At 39.1% G+C, this 17,573-nt stretch overlaps 1 protein-coding gene across 5 annotated transcripts in view; it reads right to left on the reverse strand.

The window, feature by feature from the left end:
- Positions 1–17,573, reverse strand: part of MAP3K4 (mitogen-activated protein kinase kinase kinase 4) — a 110,939-nt gene that overhangs the window by 38,057 nt on the left and 55,309 nt on the right. For all 5 annotated transcript variants that reach the window (XM_027601198.2, XM_027601196.2, XM_027601197.2 and 2 more), the window contains 2 exons: positions 4,383–4,625; positions 1,956–2,102 (listed from right to left, as the gene is read on the reverse strand). In XM_027601198.2, the coding sequence (XP_027456999.1) occupies positions 1,956–2,102; positions 4,383–4,625 (390 nt within the window). The remainder of the gene's footprint in view (positions 1–1,955; positions 2,103–4,382; positions 4,626–17,573) is intronic.

The following is a 17,573-nucleotide window of genomic DNA, read 5'->3' on the forward strand; positions in this document are numbered from 1 at the left end:
ATCAGGCATACTTTGAGGCACAATTTTAAAATCACTGGTAATTTCTAGCTCTTCGTCTGTGAAATTATAGAGATGAAACTAAGGGAGATCTTGTCCCACATGGATCACTCGTAGCAAAACCAAGACTGAATCCTAAGTACTTGCAGCTCTGAGGCGTAACTTACTTGCCCTCCACTTCAGATGGCCCAAAGGAACACCACGGACACCGAAGCTGACTGACCTGGAGGGCACGGTTCACCTGCCTCATTCTCTTCCTTCCTGCCCCAGTGCCTGTGCACTGAAAGGTGCTGTGCGTGCCTTTGCAAAACCACCAAAGACAGTTTGGAAAGCAAAGCACTTTTTGGCTTTTTAAGCTCCTGCTTTAACCATCCACAGAGAGAGAGAGAGAGAGAGAGAGAGAGAGAGAGAGAGAGAAAATAATTTGCTTTTGCTTTTTAACCATGACTTTTCAATGATAACGACTTCTCTGATCTAAGAAATATATAGTATTTCAGAATGTAGCCACATTTTACACAATCTGGTCTTTTATGCATGCTCCTGAAATAATTAGGAAATAATTTCAAACTCAAAACTATTTCTTGCGATATGCCAGATACCATAAGTCCCCTTCATACCCACGTTCTTCTTTCTACCCTTCTACGATAGAGGCTGGAAAGCTAAATATTTGCCTCCCCAGCCTCCACGACAGTCAAGAGGCAGGCAACAGGTTTGGCCAATACGACACAGCGAAAATCTGTCGGCTGTGGCTTCTAGGAGAGCTTCGCTGCTCTGGACTGAGCTGGCAAGGATACTTTTTCCCTTTTCCTTTCTTCTAGCCTAGAAAATGGAGGTGGTATCTGGAGGTGCTGCAGCCATCCCGAGGCAGGACACAGTGAGATGTCCCACAAAACATGTCTTGAAAACATTACAAAACAATATGCCCATAAGCATGGTCATTTTTATATTGTTTCATTGACTTGCCACATGACAGAATCATCTGTGCATACACTCTAATGAATCCAACCAGTATCCGTTACACACTAATACCCCACCAGACAGTATGGAAGACAAGACCACTTCAAGCCATAGCCCCTGGCTTATGAAGCTTTCGGGCTAGTCGGGGAATGCCGAGGGCAGAGCAGCAGATCGCTGAGTCCGCGACGGCACAGCGCCGATTATAACTGCCGTGACAGTGCAGAGGAGGTACAGGTAAATGCACGTTAAAGGTTGAAGTTGTCAGACAGAGCTTTCTAGAGAAAAGTGAAACTTGCAAGGAAGTCTTAAATGAGTGGATAAGGAAAAGGGACAGGTCTACCAGGAGGCTAGAAAGCACCAGTAAGCACAACACCTGTGGTGTGAGAAGCCTGGGGGGCTCCTCCTGGGAAGAAATCAAAATAAGTCTGGTCCTGCCAAATCACAGTATTTACTATTCACAATCCCTCGGATGTGCGCGGTTCCTCTGCTAACGCTTGACCCGGGGTGACAGCTCCCACGTCCCCAGGCCAGTTGAGAGGATCCGTCTCCAGGTCATCCCTGCACGTCAGCAGAAGTCTGCCTTGGCCCTCAGCACTCGGGGGGGCAAGTACCCCCTATGCCCAGGTCCCAGCAGAAGAGGAGCCTCTTACTGTCCACTCCTGCCTTCCCAGCCCGAGCGCGCGCACACGATACAGAAATGGCTGATGCCAGACGGCTGGATAAAACAGGAACGGACTATGGTTCCATTTCTGGGCCATTCTGCTATAAGATGAAGAATCTTACAGTTAAACAATGAACTAGGGTAAGCTTTGTCAAAAATTCTAACGCAAAAACCACTGCGGATTTGTTAAAACGTGGATTTGGGAGAAACAAATTTAATCCAATACTAGATGAAAAAGTCAGGCTGAAGCCTGCTGCCCCCCTTCCCACGCTCGCTCGCTCTCTCCCACACACATACGGGCACGCGCGCTCCAGCATCCTGCCCCGCCCCCAGGTCTCACCATCAGCATTTTATGCAGGTCCTCCTCGAAGGCGTCGATGTTGCAGTCGGTCTTCTCCAGGTGGTCCAGCACCTCGTGCAGCATGAACTGGTAGTACTGCTTCATCAGCAGGCCGCCCTTGAGCACCTCTTTACACTCCCTCACCAGCTGCAGGGGCACAAGCTCTGTCACTCCACACACCCTCCCTGCATCCCCCTCCTCATCCTCAAAACCTCTGAAAGTCCTAAAATATTTTCCAATTCCTTATCAGTTCACTTTATATAACCATTTTAGTAGTCTTGATTAAAAATTCAATAGTGAAAATAAAAGTGGTTGGTATTAAGAGCATGAATACACAGAGAAATTATCATACAGGCAAACACTGATTTGTGAAACTATATTCCCCTACAAAAACATTTATGTAGAAAATAAACCCCACAGAAAAAGATCTATTTTTCTACTAGGGATAGGAGAGAAAAATCTCCCAATGAAACTGATGATTTTTATCCAAAAACATAATAGAGATTCAAATATACTCACATGCCACAGAGCACGACAATCTTTGTAATAATTTAGCATAGCAACTACTGTGATTTGTGGCCTTTACTATCAAAAGCTTCTAATCATCACAAAAATCAAACCTAAGCTCAATTTGATGAAACGAGACGGAAGTCCAGGGAAAACAAATCTAAACAAAAAGCTGAGTGCCACCGCCATGGGCAGGCCCAGCAGGTAATGCTGGAAAGGTGGGGGAGGCTGACATGAGATGACTGACCTTAAAGTCTTTTCATCATAATAGTTATCATATATTACCATAATATTATTTAAAATGATGGGGATTAAATAAATTATGGTGTACCTACGTAGCAGAGCACTACTGCAGCCATTTAAAATCTTGTTTTTGAAAAATATTTAAGGGTAAAAACTCACATATATTTTTTTTCTTTGACTTGTATGTGTAGGAAAAACAGATGGATAAAAACATACCAAAATAGTGACAGTGGTTATCTCTGACTGGCAGCATAATAGGATAATTTTCAGTTTTGTCTGTATCATTTTCTGTACCTTTCAAATATTCTACAATAAATATGGATTGCTTTTATAAACAGAATTTCCCCTTTAAAATGGTCTAAAAATAATCACCCACGGTAAGAGAGCCATGGCTAGAGTTGAATCTATCAAAAGCTATTCTGTTCAGATGTAAATTTCTCTGTTAAAGATGTCACTTAATTGCTTATAACCAAATCTTTGAATAATTTTAGCCAAAATTTGTTTTATTTTGACTCTAGTAACGCTACATTCATCTAAGTATTGTTTTTATTTTTTAAAATATTTTAACATAAATTCCTGTTTCATCCTCACAATAGCTCCATTAGCAAAAAGTAAACTCTGCCTTGTCTTACACCAGGTTATATTCCTGAAGTATTCATTTTGTGAGAAAGGGAAGTATTTTACCCAAACTTCCTAAATTACCACTGCAATCAGGTGAACAAGTGAGAAGCATGGGCACAGTGGATGACAGGACAATAACCAGAAGCAAGGTGGTGCGCAGCAGGGCGCATGAGGAAGCAGCGCTGTCTGGTCAGTGCTGGACAGAAACTGAAGTGGGGACAATAAGGTCTTCACAAGTCACCCCCTCTCCCAGCTAAACCAACAATTCAAGTCCTATTCTGTGCCTCTCGTATGGCCTGTGTTTGTCCCCAGGTGCCATCAGTCATCCTGAGCCAATGAGCTCCTAGCCCTTCCATCCTGAGGGGACGGACATGCACAGTTGACAAAAACACACCTTTTTCTTTCTTTCTTTTTTCAAAACCTGACATGTTTATTTTGCATAGTGGATGTGGTCATATCATAAAGGACAAATACAAACATTCGGCAGCATTCACTGTGCTAGATACAACTGCTTCCATCCATTCCTGTTACCTCTGGAGTATCAAACTCGCCTAGAGAATCCCATCCAAAATGAACGAAAACCAAGAAAACAGCAGCTGTCATTACTATTTAATCCATGCAATTGTCTAAGCAAGCAAAAAGTCCAAACATCTCCCCATTGCATACTCTAAAGACATTTATCTGTTCCCATGGAGCTTAAATAGAACAAAAATAAATAAATTTAAGGAACTTAAACTACTTCTAATGAGTGAATTTTAAGTTTCCAGCCTCCAAAGACTGAGGTTAACAGACTATGTCATTTCATCACTGTACTTTTATACCCTTTTGGAATGAGGAAGTGATGGCAGAAAGGTTGAACCACAATCTTATCTTTGAGGACTACATGCAAAGAACATTTTAAATTACCCTAAAAAGAGCGGCTTAAAAACACTAACATACACTCATTTTTCACTACTTGCAGCAATTAAAAAAAAAAATCCTCAATCCAAAATAAAAACAAGCCTATAGAATAGCACAGTAACTGCTAAATATTTTTAAACAGTCGTTGAAACAGACCTGCTTAATACTCAAGAGAGATGGTTCCCCAGCAGGTCTCTGTTCCAGTCTTAACTTCAGACACTCATGTATCACGTTCAGAAGGACTCGACAGAGCACCAGGAAGGCAGGCTCGAAGGAGGGTAAGTCCATGGACTTCAGCTCGTCCCACGACACAGTGCTGCACTTCTGCTCTGAGGAAGGTGGCGTCCTGGATAACTGCACATAATCGGAACCCCACATGGGGTCTGGAAATTCGGAAAACTATAACAAAAATTCAACAAAGGTTAAAATAGCATACAAAAGAATGTCCTAAGGTTGTGGTTATTAACTATTATTCTCTATAGTTTGCTGATGATCTACAAAATCACAATTTTTCAGGTAAAATAATCTTTAGAATAATTCAACATTTTCAACATAGACCCAAGAAGTTCTGAAAGTAATAGAAAATCATAACAAGGACACCAAATTATAATATTTTTATCAAAAAAGCATAGTAGAAAAAGAATCAAGTTCATCATTTGCATCATTTTATCATCATACTTAGAATGATTAGAACACTTTATTTTGAAGGTTCTATATAGCATTATCCACAGCTATCTCCAGACTGAGAAAACCAGAAATTACTGAAATTTGAGAAAAGATTACAAAACCAGGGAGCCATTTATATAAACATAAAAACTAGTTGGTTCAACCAATTCTTCTGTCCGTTGCTCTCCTGAGCTACACCAAATGATGCTGATAGAAAACAATTCATAAAATTGAGCTGGCTGGTCCCACTCAAATATCTGCTATTCAAGGTTCCTGGGAATCTCAGTGTTGCTCACACTTTCTTATAGTTACCCTCTTCAGATGCCTTATACTTTCCCTCATAAAATAGGGGATTTGGAGCTTTCTCCACTGTCCTTAGACCCCTGGCAACATCATCCTGACCAATCATATCCGAAGACCTTCCCTTCTCCTTTTATTGAGAAAACAGAGGCCAACAAAATTCAAAAACCTCAACTTCTCACCAATTTATTTTTTTTAAAGATTTTATTTATCCATTCCAGAGAGAGAGAGAGAGAGAGAGCAGGGGGAGGGACAAGCAGACTGCACTGAGCACGGAGCCAGACATAGGGCTCGATCTCAGGACCTTGACATCATGACCTGAGCCAAAACCAAGAGTCGGACGCTAACCAACTGAGCCATCATCCAGGCGCCCTTCAACTTCTCTTCAATTTAAAACATCACCAATTATAGCTATTCTGCCTCCATGTCATTCATATCTACGCTCCCCGTCATTGAGTGAATTCTTAACTGGTCTCCTTTGCTCACATCCTTTTATGCTCAATACATACTTCTGCATTTAAATAATACATACTTCAGTTTCCCGTAACAGCCAAGAATTTTAAAAATGGTACATCATTTTTAAAATGTGATCAATGTGGTCAGGGTTAAGACATGTCTGTTTTAAAAGCTTTAGGCAATTATAAATGCTTGTTTTCCTCCGGTGTAGAGAATGAGCTCAGGTCAAAGGTTTATTCAAAGCTCTACAAAATTCAGCGAACTTTCTCTGATAAAATTCTAAAGAATTCTCTTGGCATTGTCTAGAGCTCCAGCCCGCTCACCCATGCGCTACACGCTCACTGGGACACAGAACAATCCTTACTTGTCCACAGTGAAGGCAACACCACCTGGGAGACCCCACAGCCAGACCCACGCTGCTGAGGAGGAAACGGGTTCCCACTGTGATGCATGCTGGTGGCTCAATCCCCGTCCAACGAGGAACAGATGTTAAAAAACTACTGAGCACGGAAGAGGAAACAGCAATTTTAACTAAGGAAACCAAGCTGAAGCATCAGAACAGCTGACACTCATTTAATGTGGGAAACAAGAGAGAACCATAAAATACTCTACTACACGACTGCACTGAAGTCCTCTGGAAAAAATTTAACCAACCAAGATTTCTAAAACAAATTCAATAAAGACAGTGAAAATAGAATGGGTGTGGTAAAAACTAATAACTCAGACATTAACTATAGAAATTATCCCTACAACGAAGAGCAAAAGAAAAAGGAAGGGAAGTTTCGAGTGAAAAATAGAGACACGGAAGTCGGATCTAGGAGCTTCACGTGAGAATAACAGGCGTGCGGAAAGAACAGAAGGAAGAGATGGAGGAGAGCTTTTTGCACAGTCAAGATATCACTAATACGTGAAGAAGAAAGAAGAAACCTTGGACACGGAAGAAATCAAAGTACAGTGCATTTACCTTCACTAAAAAACTCCCTGAGGAAGTACAGTAGGGTCTAGTCAAATGAAAATTAAATCAGAATAAAGATCCAAAAACAAAAATACCCAAGGAAGTGCGAAGCCACAAAACTAGCAGCAGTTATACAGGCAGATACAACTCCATCATGGTAACTTGGTGAAAGACTATAAACAACTCCTAGAAAGGAAGGAGTATTTGAATTTTTTTTTAAAAAAAGCACACTGTAAGAAAAAAAACCCGGATCTTAAATTCCCAATTATTTCAATAAAACATGAGAGGAAGGGGGCAATAAAGTGCAAGATCAAGTGCAATTTCATCCATTTATTATTACTTCCAGTGAGAAATACAGGATTAAATATGGTATAAGATCTGTGGTCAACTCAGGAAAACTGAGTTAACTCAATAGCAGAGACATCAATAAAAATGCAGTGTAATTACAATCATAACCCCAGTGGCATTTTGTGGAGGTTAATAAAGTCATTCAATAAAATTCACATGGAAGAAAGTAATGTGTAGAAGTGAAAACAGCCCAGAACTTTTTTAAAAGAATAAATGGGAAGAACTGCCCTACAAGATGGCAAACTTTACTAATAAACCTACTTTATTTAAAATAGAAAAGTAGTATAAACAGATCAGCAGAGAAACATACCGAATTATCTACAATAAACACATAAAAAGTAGGCAGCAGCTGAAGAAGTTGGAAAATGGATAAGCTAATGTTAAAGAAAATTGAAAAATAATTACATCCATACCTACCCCCATAACTATAGTCATAATTTTTTAATTATGAGGCTATTTTAGAAATTCTTGCCTGATATGAGAAACTAGAGAATGTATTAACATAAATACAAAAATATGTTTTGAACATATCACATATGGAAAGACTCCAAATGTTAATACAGGTTTAATAACCTAAACACAGAGCTATACATTAGGTTAAGCCATATAAAATTGCCATTTTAGTCAGTCAAATATGACCAAATATTGGCAATTTAGTACAACATAATAACCGGAATTCTGGAAAGACAGTGGTGGCAGCCGGATTTCGATTTCCCTTAGCCCCCCCATAAGAACACACAGAACAAGGGCAACAAAGTCAAAACTCCTTGAGACACATGTCCAATAAAACTATGTGACAAGGTATCTCTGTGAACTCCAAAGTAGAAGAGATGGGGGGAAGTGAACCGTGCCAGACCCTGTAGTTATCAGCACTTGTCCAAGGGAAACACGGGGGATTAATAGGGTGTCTGATGGGCCCAAAGGGGCAAATTCCACAATCACTATTGACTATTCAATAGAAAGCTCCCTGCTTCTCTTTGAGGATTTCAGTGAAACAGAAAGCGATTTGGGTACAAAGTCATGAGTGAGGTCAAGGGGTTGCAACAGGTTTGAAGGGGCTGAAGTGGTTTAGGCCTCCCAAACTCTTAAAACTATCAGCTAAAATCCCCTTTCCAGGACAAACCTGCTAGACTGAAATCCAACTGACCAGGAAAGTAGAGTAGAGGTAAAGAACAACAAGGTCCAGAAGTGGGAGGGGAACACACCAGAAGATCTCAAAAAAAGAAAACATGTGCTTTGGCAATTCAGAAGGAGGAGCTCAAAGCTACAAACCCTAACACTTCTGAACTCTCTCTTTCCTTAAAGTTCATGAAAATAAATACGTTTAAAAATGAGCAAAAGGACTGTGCTAGAATCCAATACAGGGTTATTAAGCAGAGAAATAAGCAGAATAACCCTAGAGACAATGAAAGCCTGCCAGAAAGACATGCCCACTAAACAGAGAGGACTGCAGCCCAATTTTCAAAAAAAAGCTAAAAGAAGAAAATCATAGAAAATATAAAACAACATAAATTAGAATTAGGAAAACTCACAAAGAGAGTGGTAGTACTTGAAAGGTAATTTTTTTAATTGAAAATCATTTTGGGGGCCCCTGGGTGTTTTAGTCAGTTAAGCATCTGACTCTTGGTTTTGGCTCAAGTCATGATCTCAGGTTCATGAGACAGCGCCCCACATCGGGGGTGACCAAATAATGGCTGAGGAAAGTTTCTCTTTGTAGCAATATCTACTTAATGCAGCTGATAATTAAGCTAATAAGAAGAAAAGAGAATTAGAAATACCACTTTTCAATCCTTATTGAAGTAAGCGATCTATGATCATTAACTGCTAATGTCTCAAAGAGACAGTCATACATTACGTGTCCCCATGAAGCAGTATTAACACCATCAATCAACCAATCAAGAAATCCTGAATCTAATCAAGCCACTAGTTTTTACAGTCAGTTTACACAGAACACAGAGAAAAAGGAAACAAGTAAAAAGGACAACTGTAGGCACAATCACCACAATTCGGACTGTAGGAGAATCTCTATAGGATAAGAGGTCCAGGTTCTTCAATAAATACATGGCAAAAAAAAAAAAGGGAGGGGGAGCTACAGATTAAAAAAGACCTAAGAAATATAATGAACTGGGGACACCTGTGGGGCTCAGTCAGTTAAGCCTCAACTCATGGTTTCAGCTCAGGTCACGATCTCAGGCTGTGGGATCAAGCCCCGTATCAGAGTCTGCTTGAGATCCCCTCTCCCTCTCTCTCTGCCCCTCCCCACCACTCAAGAACTCTCCCTCTCTCTCTCTCAAATAAATAAATAAATAAATAAATAAATAAATAAATAAATAAATAAAATCTTTGGGGGGAAAATATAATGAACTCTTACCTTGTATGATTATTTGAAAACTGACTTAAATTGCACAATATTTTTTAAAGAAAACCAAGATAACTATGACACAATCAAAATATGAACACTAAGTTGATCTTTGATGATCAAGGGAGTTAATGCTATGTTTTAGGTGTGATAATGGTACTGTGGTACATTTCTAGAACAAGCCCAAATCCTTCAGAGAAAAATACTGAACTATTTAAGGATAAAATATGACACCTGAGGTTTTCTTCAAAGTGATGGAAGAAGGTGTCAAGTGGCTGGGGGTACTGGCCATGAGTTGATAATCAGTGTGCTGGGATACAGATTCAAAGGGATTCATAATATTATTCTGTCGACTTTTGCACGGGTTTAATAATTTTCCATAACAAAAATTTTTGAAGTATGTAAAAATAAGGGAAAAAATATAGAATGTTTTATAATCTACACACAAAATAAGGTGATCAAGACTAAAATATTTTAAACTTCTATCTAATGAAAAACATCATAAACAAGGTAAAGACAATTTACAGCCATAATAAAAAATGAGTAATATCCATAAAATAAAAATAGCTCCAACAGGTCAAGATTATAATAAAAAAAACAACAGAAAATGAACAAAATGAATAAAAGAAAATTCAAAGAAGACATGCATGTGGCCTATAAACTTGACAACAGCTGAATGTCACTAAAAATGAAAAGAATTAAGATTAAAAGGAAATTATAGTTTTTACTGATCATGGCTGCAAAAATGAGGACAAATGGGATTTCTCCTACACCACTGGGTAAAGTATACATTAGTACAGCCATTGTGAAGACCAACTTCGCAATATCTATCAAAGATTTAAATATGTATACCCAATGACCCCATATTTCCATTTCAATTAACCATTCTTACAAAACAATGAAGTTCATAAAGGGGAATGTACACAGTATTTGTGGCTACACCACTTATAAAGGAAATAAATTAAGTGCCCATTAGGAGTGAAATGGTTATAATCATTAGGGAAATGCAAATCAAAACCACAATAAGAGGGGCGCCTGGGTGGCACTGTCAGTTGGGCATCCGACTCTTGGTTTCAGCTCAGGTCGTGATGTCAGGGTTGTGAGATCGGACCCCAAGCACACAGTCTGCTTGAGAATCTCTCTCCCTCTCCCTCTGCCCCTTTAGCTCATGCGTGCGCTACTCTCTCTCTCAAAATAAATCTCAAAACACACACACACATACACAAAATAAGATATCACCTCACACTCAGTGAATGGCTATTATCAAAAAGAAGTAACAAGTGTTGGTAAAGATGTGGAGAAAAGGAAATGTTTGTGCACTGTTGGTGGGAATGTAAATTGATGCAGCCACTATGGAAAACAGGACAGAAGTTCCTCAAAAATTAAAAACAGACCTACCATATGATCTAGCAATTCCACTTCAGTGTATTTATCCAAAGAAAAGGAAAACACTAATGCAAAAAGAAATCTGCACCCACTGTGTTCACTGCAGCACTATGTACAGCAGCCAAGATATGGAAAAACCTAAGTGTCTATCAATGGTGTGAGATTTTACATATATATAAAAAGGAATCTTATTCAGTCACCAAAAAAAGGAAATCCTGCCATTTGTGACAAGGATGGATCTTGAGGACATTTTGCTAAGTGAAATATGTCAGACAGAGAAAGACAAATACCATATGATACTACCTGTAGGTGAAATCTAAAAACAAAATAAAACAAAACTGAACTCAGAGCTACGGAGAGCCGACTGACGGCTGCCAGAGGCAGATGGTGGGATTTAAAGAAAACAGTAAAATGATTCATTCCTATGATGTGGCGTCCCATGTAGTAGTTAATTGGAACTGAAGTAGAGCTACATATACCAATATGGGGACTAATCCAAAGAAAAGAGTGGGGGGCGGGGTGGGGAACAACCCTACCAGTCATAGAATACAGTATTATCACTTTTAAAAAAGAGAGCACTAGTCATGATGAGCACTGGGTGTGGAAGTGCTGAATCACTATATGGTACACTTGAAACTAACATTACACTGTATGTTAATTAACTGGAATTTAAATAAAAACTTTTAAAAAAAATTACAAAGATATGTATTTATATAAGCACAAAGAAGTCCAAAAGATGCAAACCAAAGAATTACTACTCTGAGCCAGAGTACAAGATAGGCAGCAACTTTGTTTCTTTATATACACATTCAATAAATAAGTAAAAAAAAGAAAGAAAGTGTATTGTTTTATAAAATAAAGGAAGAGATCAAAATACAGTTGACCCTTGAACAGCACGAGTGTGAACTATGTGGGTCCACTTAGACATAGATATTTTATAAAATACAGTACAGTACTGTGAATGTATCTTCTCTTATGATTTTCTCAATAGCATTTTTTTCTCGAGCTTACTTTATTATAAGAATATATAGTGCATGTAACATATAAAATACATGCTAATTGACTGTTAAGGTTATCAACAAGGCTTCCCGTCAACAGGAGGCTATTAGTAGTTAAGTTTTGGGGAATTCAAACATCACACACATATTTTCAACGGTGCAAGGGATCAGCACACCTAATCCCCATGTTGTTCAAGGATCAACTTTTTGTTACCCTTCAAAAGTTTCCATCATTCTACACCAGGGGTCATATCACAAACTGAAATGCCTACAGGGCCAGGTGGGTGACGTCAATGTGTGGGCTAGGGAAGGGTGACAGTAAGAGAGTAAGAAATGACGGGCACTGGGCGCCTGGGTGGCTCAGTTGGTTAAGCGACTGCCTTCGGCTCAGGTCACGATCCTGGAGTCCCGGGATCGAGTCCCGCATCGGGCTCCCTGCTCAGCGGGGAGTCTGCTTCTCCCTCTGACCTCCTTCCCTCTCATGCTCTCTCTCTACCATTCTCTCTCTCTCTCAATAAATAAATATCTTTAAAAAAAAAAAAAAGAAAAAGAAATGATGGGCACTGTGGTCAACTGGAGCCCACCAGATGCTACCATGTGGGAATGTGGGCCCAGTGTTGATAGACTTCCTCTTAGTATTTTAAGGAAAGCAAAAAAAAAAAAAAAATCCAGACTTTCATGTGAAATCTTATTTTCAAAAGCTAGCCACTACGTCACAAAATACTTAAAGCACTAGGTGGGGCAAAATGTAACTTCAAGAGACAGCATACTGTAATGGTGAAGAGCATAGCTTTAGAGCCAGTTCTGCGTTCACATCCCGGCTCTGCCATATGGGATACATACAACTTTAACCAAGTCACTTGACCAACCCGCCTCCATATAGCAAGTGTTCAGTTAATGCTAGCTACTAGTCTTGCTGCTGGTGTGCTGTCTTCATGGGATGCAGTTCTCCGCTGCGAGCTGAGAGTTCTGTCCTCTGATGGTCTCCATCTTACATCAGGTTTGACTCCGTTGGCTCACTGCAGTCAAAAATAACATAGAACAACTTCCTATTTCCCCTCAAGTAAGTATGCTTTTAGAAAACAGAAAACCTAAAGGCAAATGAGCAAGAATGTGCTTATCAGCTTGCCACTTAACTCAATGACAAAGTCCGTGTAACTTTGCTAATGAAATCAGACAGGTGATGACTGAAGCAAATAAAACAACTATAATAACTGTATTAATGAACACTAATCTGGAAGGCGGGGGTGGGCGAGTACTGTAGCCTACTTAGTGTTTCCAATGGGCTTACTCAGAACTGCACTGGTGCTGGTCCAGCTACATAGGAAGCACGCTGGCGGTCTGTTAAGAATGGCAGCGCTCACGTCCTACCCCAAGAGATTCTGATTTGCCCTATATCCAAAGAGGGCATTAGGTACATGAATTTTCAAAAGCTCCCTGGATAATGCTGGTGTGCAGCCAGGTTTGGACACCATTAGCACAGTTTAAAGTCTGGTATCCCAGAATCCTGGACTTGAATTCCTCCAACAATCTACAGCTCCTGTGATTTGGGGCAAGTTACCGACTCTTCTTATTTGTAAGATAGAGAATTAACACCACCACTTCATTTGGTTGTTGTGCCTAACATGCGGAAGACTTGATAAATGGTGACGGTTGCTAATCTATATCCTCGTTTCTACAGGCGTTGTCCACTCTGAATACAGAAGGCAACCTCTTCAGGGTTTATTGTGCTTATAGGAAAAAATTAGCATAATTATTCTTGGCTCATAAAACAAACAATATTTTATTGGCCATTAAACTTGTAACAATCACAGCATCATTTCTAATTCAAAGGAAAGTAATTTATAAAATAACCAAACTCTTCCTTAGGATTTGAGGTAATATGCACGATAACATGCAATCAGGCAACTACACTTTCTTATACACTACATTAAGTAAAAATTTTATCTGTCTCTTCTTCTGAAAATGTATAAATCTCATATGGTAAAGCGAAAAGGAAGGAGAATAAAATAACCATATCACAACCTATGGCTCAAATAGTTTATGGGTATTTAACATTTTAAATGCACAAAACCCAAAGGACTGTACAACACAAAAAGTAAACTTTACGGCAAACTTCAAAAAATCAACTAGAACTCTGCGGAATCCCAGGACGGAATGCAGACTGAGATGATATGACCTCACTGAAGAGGGTGAAGGATAAAGGCGCTGACCTAGCTAACTCTGGAAAATTCCGTGGTGACTCTCTAAGACTAAAGATAAGAAGAACCGTACTGAAATGCTATACTCTAGTTGGCAGATTTATTCCTCACAGGGGTCCCGGTTAGCAATTCTGAAACTACTTTACGTGTAGACTCTGGCTGCACAAATATGTAAATAACTGTAGTAATGGGAGCCAGGTTTCTCACCACAAGAGAAAAAATTACAAATAAGCAGGAGAGGAAGGCTAGGATGAAACCGGTGATGCTGGCTCAGGCCCGAGACATCAGTGTGAACTCACGTTTATTTCTCACAGACAGAGAGACAGACGGGTAAGCAAGGAGAATCGATAAGAGAAGCAACTATCAACCTGTGCGTACACAATGGGTGAAAGACGTTCCTATATTTTCTAACTCTACCACTGAATGGTCCTGGAAGCAATGACACCCCAATAGTAACATCCAGTGCCCAGATCTTCATTTCTAAATAACATCCTCCAATAAAAGGAACCAGAGCTCCTCGGGGAAATGACTGATTACTGATTTCAGGAGTGCAACAGGAAAAATAAAGGATGATGCCGTAGAGTAAGAAACTGCTCAAAAAGCAAAACAATACAAAAAAAGATGCAGGGATGTCAAAAGGACACAGAAGCCAACTGGAAGAGTTAGAGAGGCTAAAGAAGGAACAATTTGAGCAACAAAATAAAGAACAATACTACTGGATTATAACCCAAAGAAAAAATAAATATTTATGACTTCCCACTGAGATAAATAAATGGGAGGGAAGAGGTAAATCTTTCATACCGAAGAATTCCAAATAATACATGTAGATACTCCCTACTCCTAGAGGTGGAGATTCATTGCCCTCCCCTTGAGTGTGGGCTGCATCTAGTAACTCACATCAAAGAGTACAGCAGGGAAAGGGAAAACTGCTAACTTGCGGAGGAACCCCGCAGACAACACCTTCACCAAGGAACCCAGGTTAACATCACCAGGGACAATACAAGGCCATGAGGAGCGCTTCAACTCTGTGGCATTTCTGCCCAAGCCCAAGGCCCCAGTCTCATCTTAAGAAAACACCAGACAAACCCAAATTCAGAAACTGTTCTACAAGCCGTCCAGATCGTGAAACCAAGGGAAGACTGAGCAACTACACAGATCAGAGGAGACTGAGAAGGCACGACTAAGAGCAAGGCGGTGTCCTTGACTGGGTCCTGGAACAGAAAGGGGACAGTAGCACAAAGACAGAAATCCAAATAATGTCCGCAGTTTAGTAAACAGTATTTTATACCAATGTTAATATACTAATTTTGACAAATATAGCAAAGTAAAGTAAGATGCCAGTATTAGAGGAAGCTGCATGAGGAACGTAACGAAAACTCTGTACTATCTTTGCAAGTTTTCCATAAATCTAGAATCATCCCAAGATTACAAGTTTTTAAATTTAAAGATTTTAAAATATAATAAAATTTTAGAGAAAAATTGCTTTATAAAAGCATGTTTATAAGCCAAGGGGAATTAAATATAAGATCATGTTATTTATAAACACTAATCACAAGTAACTTAATCATAAAGAATAAAAATATAAAGATAATCGACAAGAAATCCTTCAACTACATTCATTACTATTATCACATAAGCCAAAAAAAACAGTGCAAAATATAAGATATGTATTGGGTACAATCTGTGGTGCCCACTGGTCAAGACGCTTCTATCAAGAATGAAAACAAAACTGTCTTTAAACCTAAAGCCTACACACTGCTGAAAACATATGTCCTTCAAATGCGGGAGTATTTGGCAGAAATTAAAAGGTTAAATACATTTTAAAAATAAACATATAGAATAGTCTGGCCCATATTGACTTACAGTTAGCTTCAAAAGAAAAAAAAATTAACAAAGCTTCTAAAAATTAATAGTTTATATTTGGCTTCTATAGTATTTTACCATTTATACAAATATCTTTTTAAAGCCTCACAACAACCCTGTGAGGTAGGTAGGAAAGTATTATAGCCATTTTACAGATGCGATGATTTAGGATCAGAAAGATCAAGTCATTTACAAAGTCATGTGGTGAGAAAGACCCACATCAAGGAATGGAATCCAGTTACTTGATTTCAAAAACTGTGGCTCTTTCTCCAACATACTTAGTCAAAGACTAAAACAAACCCAGAAGGAAAGTCTACATACATTCATATACATACACACACATACACCTCCCCTTCCAGAAATTATGTTCCTGCAATGGAAATAAAAATAAGTCTTACTTTCCGACTGAGTTCATTATAATGTTGAAGCCTCATCTTGTATCAGTTTGGACTGAAATTCTACCTCAGCTCTTGGTTACTCTCTTGTTATCTGACAAACACAACATTTTATAAAACAAAACTTAAAACAGGGGCTTCTGTACTTCATTTTTGTTTTGAAAAGCAAACAATCTGCAAGTATTTCTAACAGTCTTTAATTCACACACTTCATGAGCTTTGAATTCGTATGACTCTTCTTTTCTATAAGGATAACCTTTGCAGTTAAATCTCAACTGGTCAAACCGAAGGAATACAATGTTGACAGGAATTCAAAACTATGGGCTACCACAGTTCGCCATCTGTTTTCGACTTGAGTTCTAATAGAAAATGTAGTGCACTCATTCCCAAACTTTTTCTTGTTCCAACACATGTAAGGGATGCAAAGCTCTACCATTAGTAGGGACAGTTCATTGTCACAAACGGTTCTCAGGGAACAGGAAAAGAATTTGGGGTTGGGAGTTTAAAGCAGTTTTAAGAAGCCCCCGCATGCCTCCCAGGGTCCTTACCATGAGTCCCTCTCTCTCATGAGATCTACTGAATCAGAGATGAGGTAATACCGCCAGAGCTGTTTCGTTCTTATTACTTCAAAAATAGTGTTTCACAATAAAAATCAATCATCGACCCTGTCTTGCCCACGTGTTCTCACTGGAACTGAACCACTCCAGCCAAAAACCTAGATCAAAATGAGTCATTCACCATCTGAAGTATATGGCAGATCCTTATTCCGTATCTAGTTTTGTTCTACTGATTTTGAAACCTGTACTATAAAAAAATCATATAGTTATTTTGGACTAAACAGGAAAACAGTCATTTGCTCTAATAAAAAGATGTACATAAAAATATCATTCAGAGTTAAAATACTGTTCAAAGAAGATCTCACTGATCCCAGGGTCCTGGCATCAAGTCCTGAATCGGGCACCCTGATCAGCAGGGCGTCTGCTTCTCTCTCTGCCTCTGCCCCTCCCCACTGCTCATGTGCGCGCTCTCTCTCTAAGTAAATAAATAAAATCGTAAGGAAAAAAAACAGGATCTCATATATAAATTCACTTTTAAGACTTGTAATTAAAATAATACTCAAAGTAAACTAACTTCTTATAGCTACAAAGTACAGATTCCTTTTGCAAACATCTTGCTATATTATGTGAATATCTGACCCGTTCTCCTAGGGTTCACGGTCTAGTTCATGAAAAATAAAAATCTTATAAACTGAGGTTCTCTTCCAATGTTTCCCATTATAAAAAAATGCCTTCTATTGTATCACCTCTCCCTCCAAAGCCAGCCAGATTGTGTAGTAAACGGAAATTTAAAAAATAAAAATAAAAGGTGCACACGTATGTATGTAAATAGCTACTAAAATTGCAAATGACAACCAGAGACA

Source organism: Zalophus californianus, chromosome 7, assembly GCF_009762305.2.
Source record: "Zalophus californianus isolate mZalCal1 chromosome 7, mZalCal1.pri.v2, whole genome shotgun sequence".
Classification (NCBI taxonomy): domain Eukaryota; kingdom Metazoa; phylum Chordata; class Mammalia; order Carnivora; family Otariidae; genus Zalophus; species Zalophus californianus.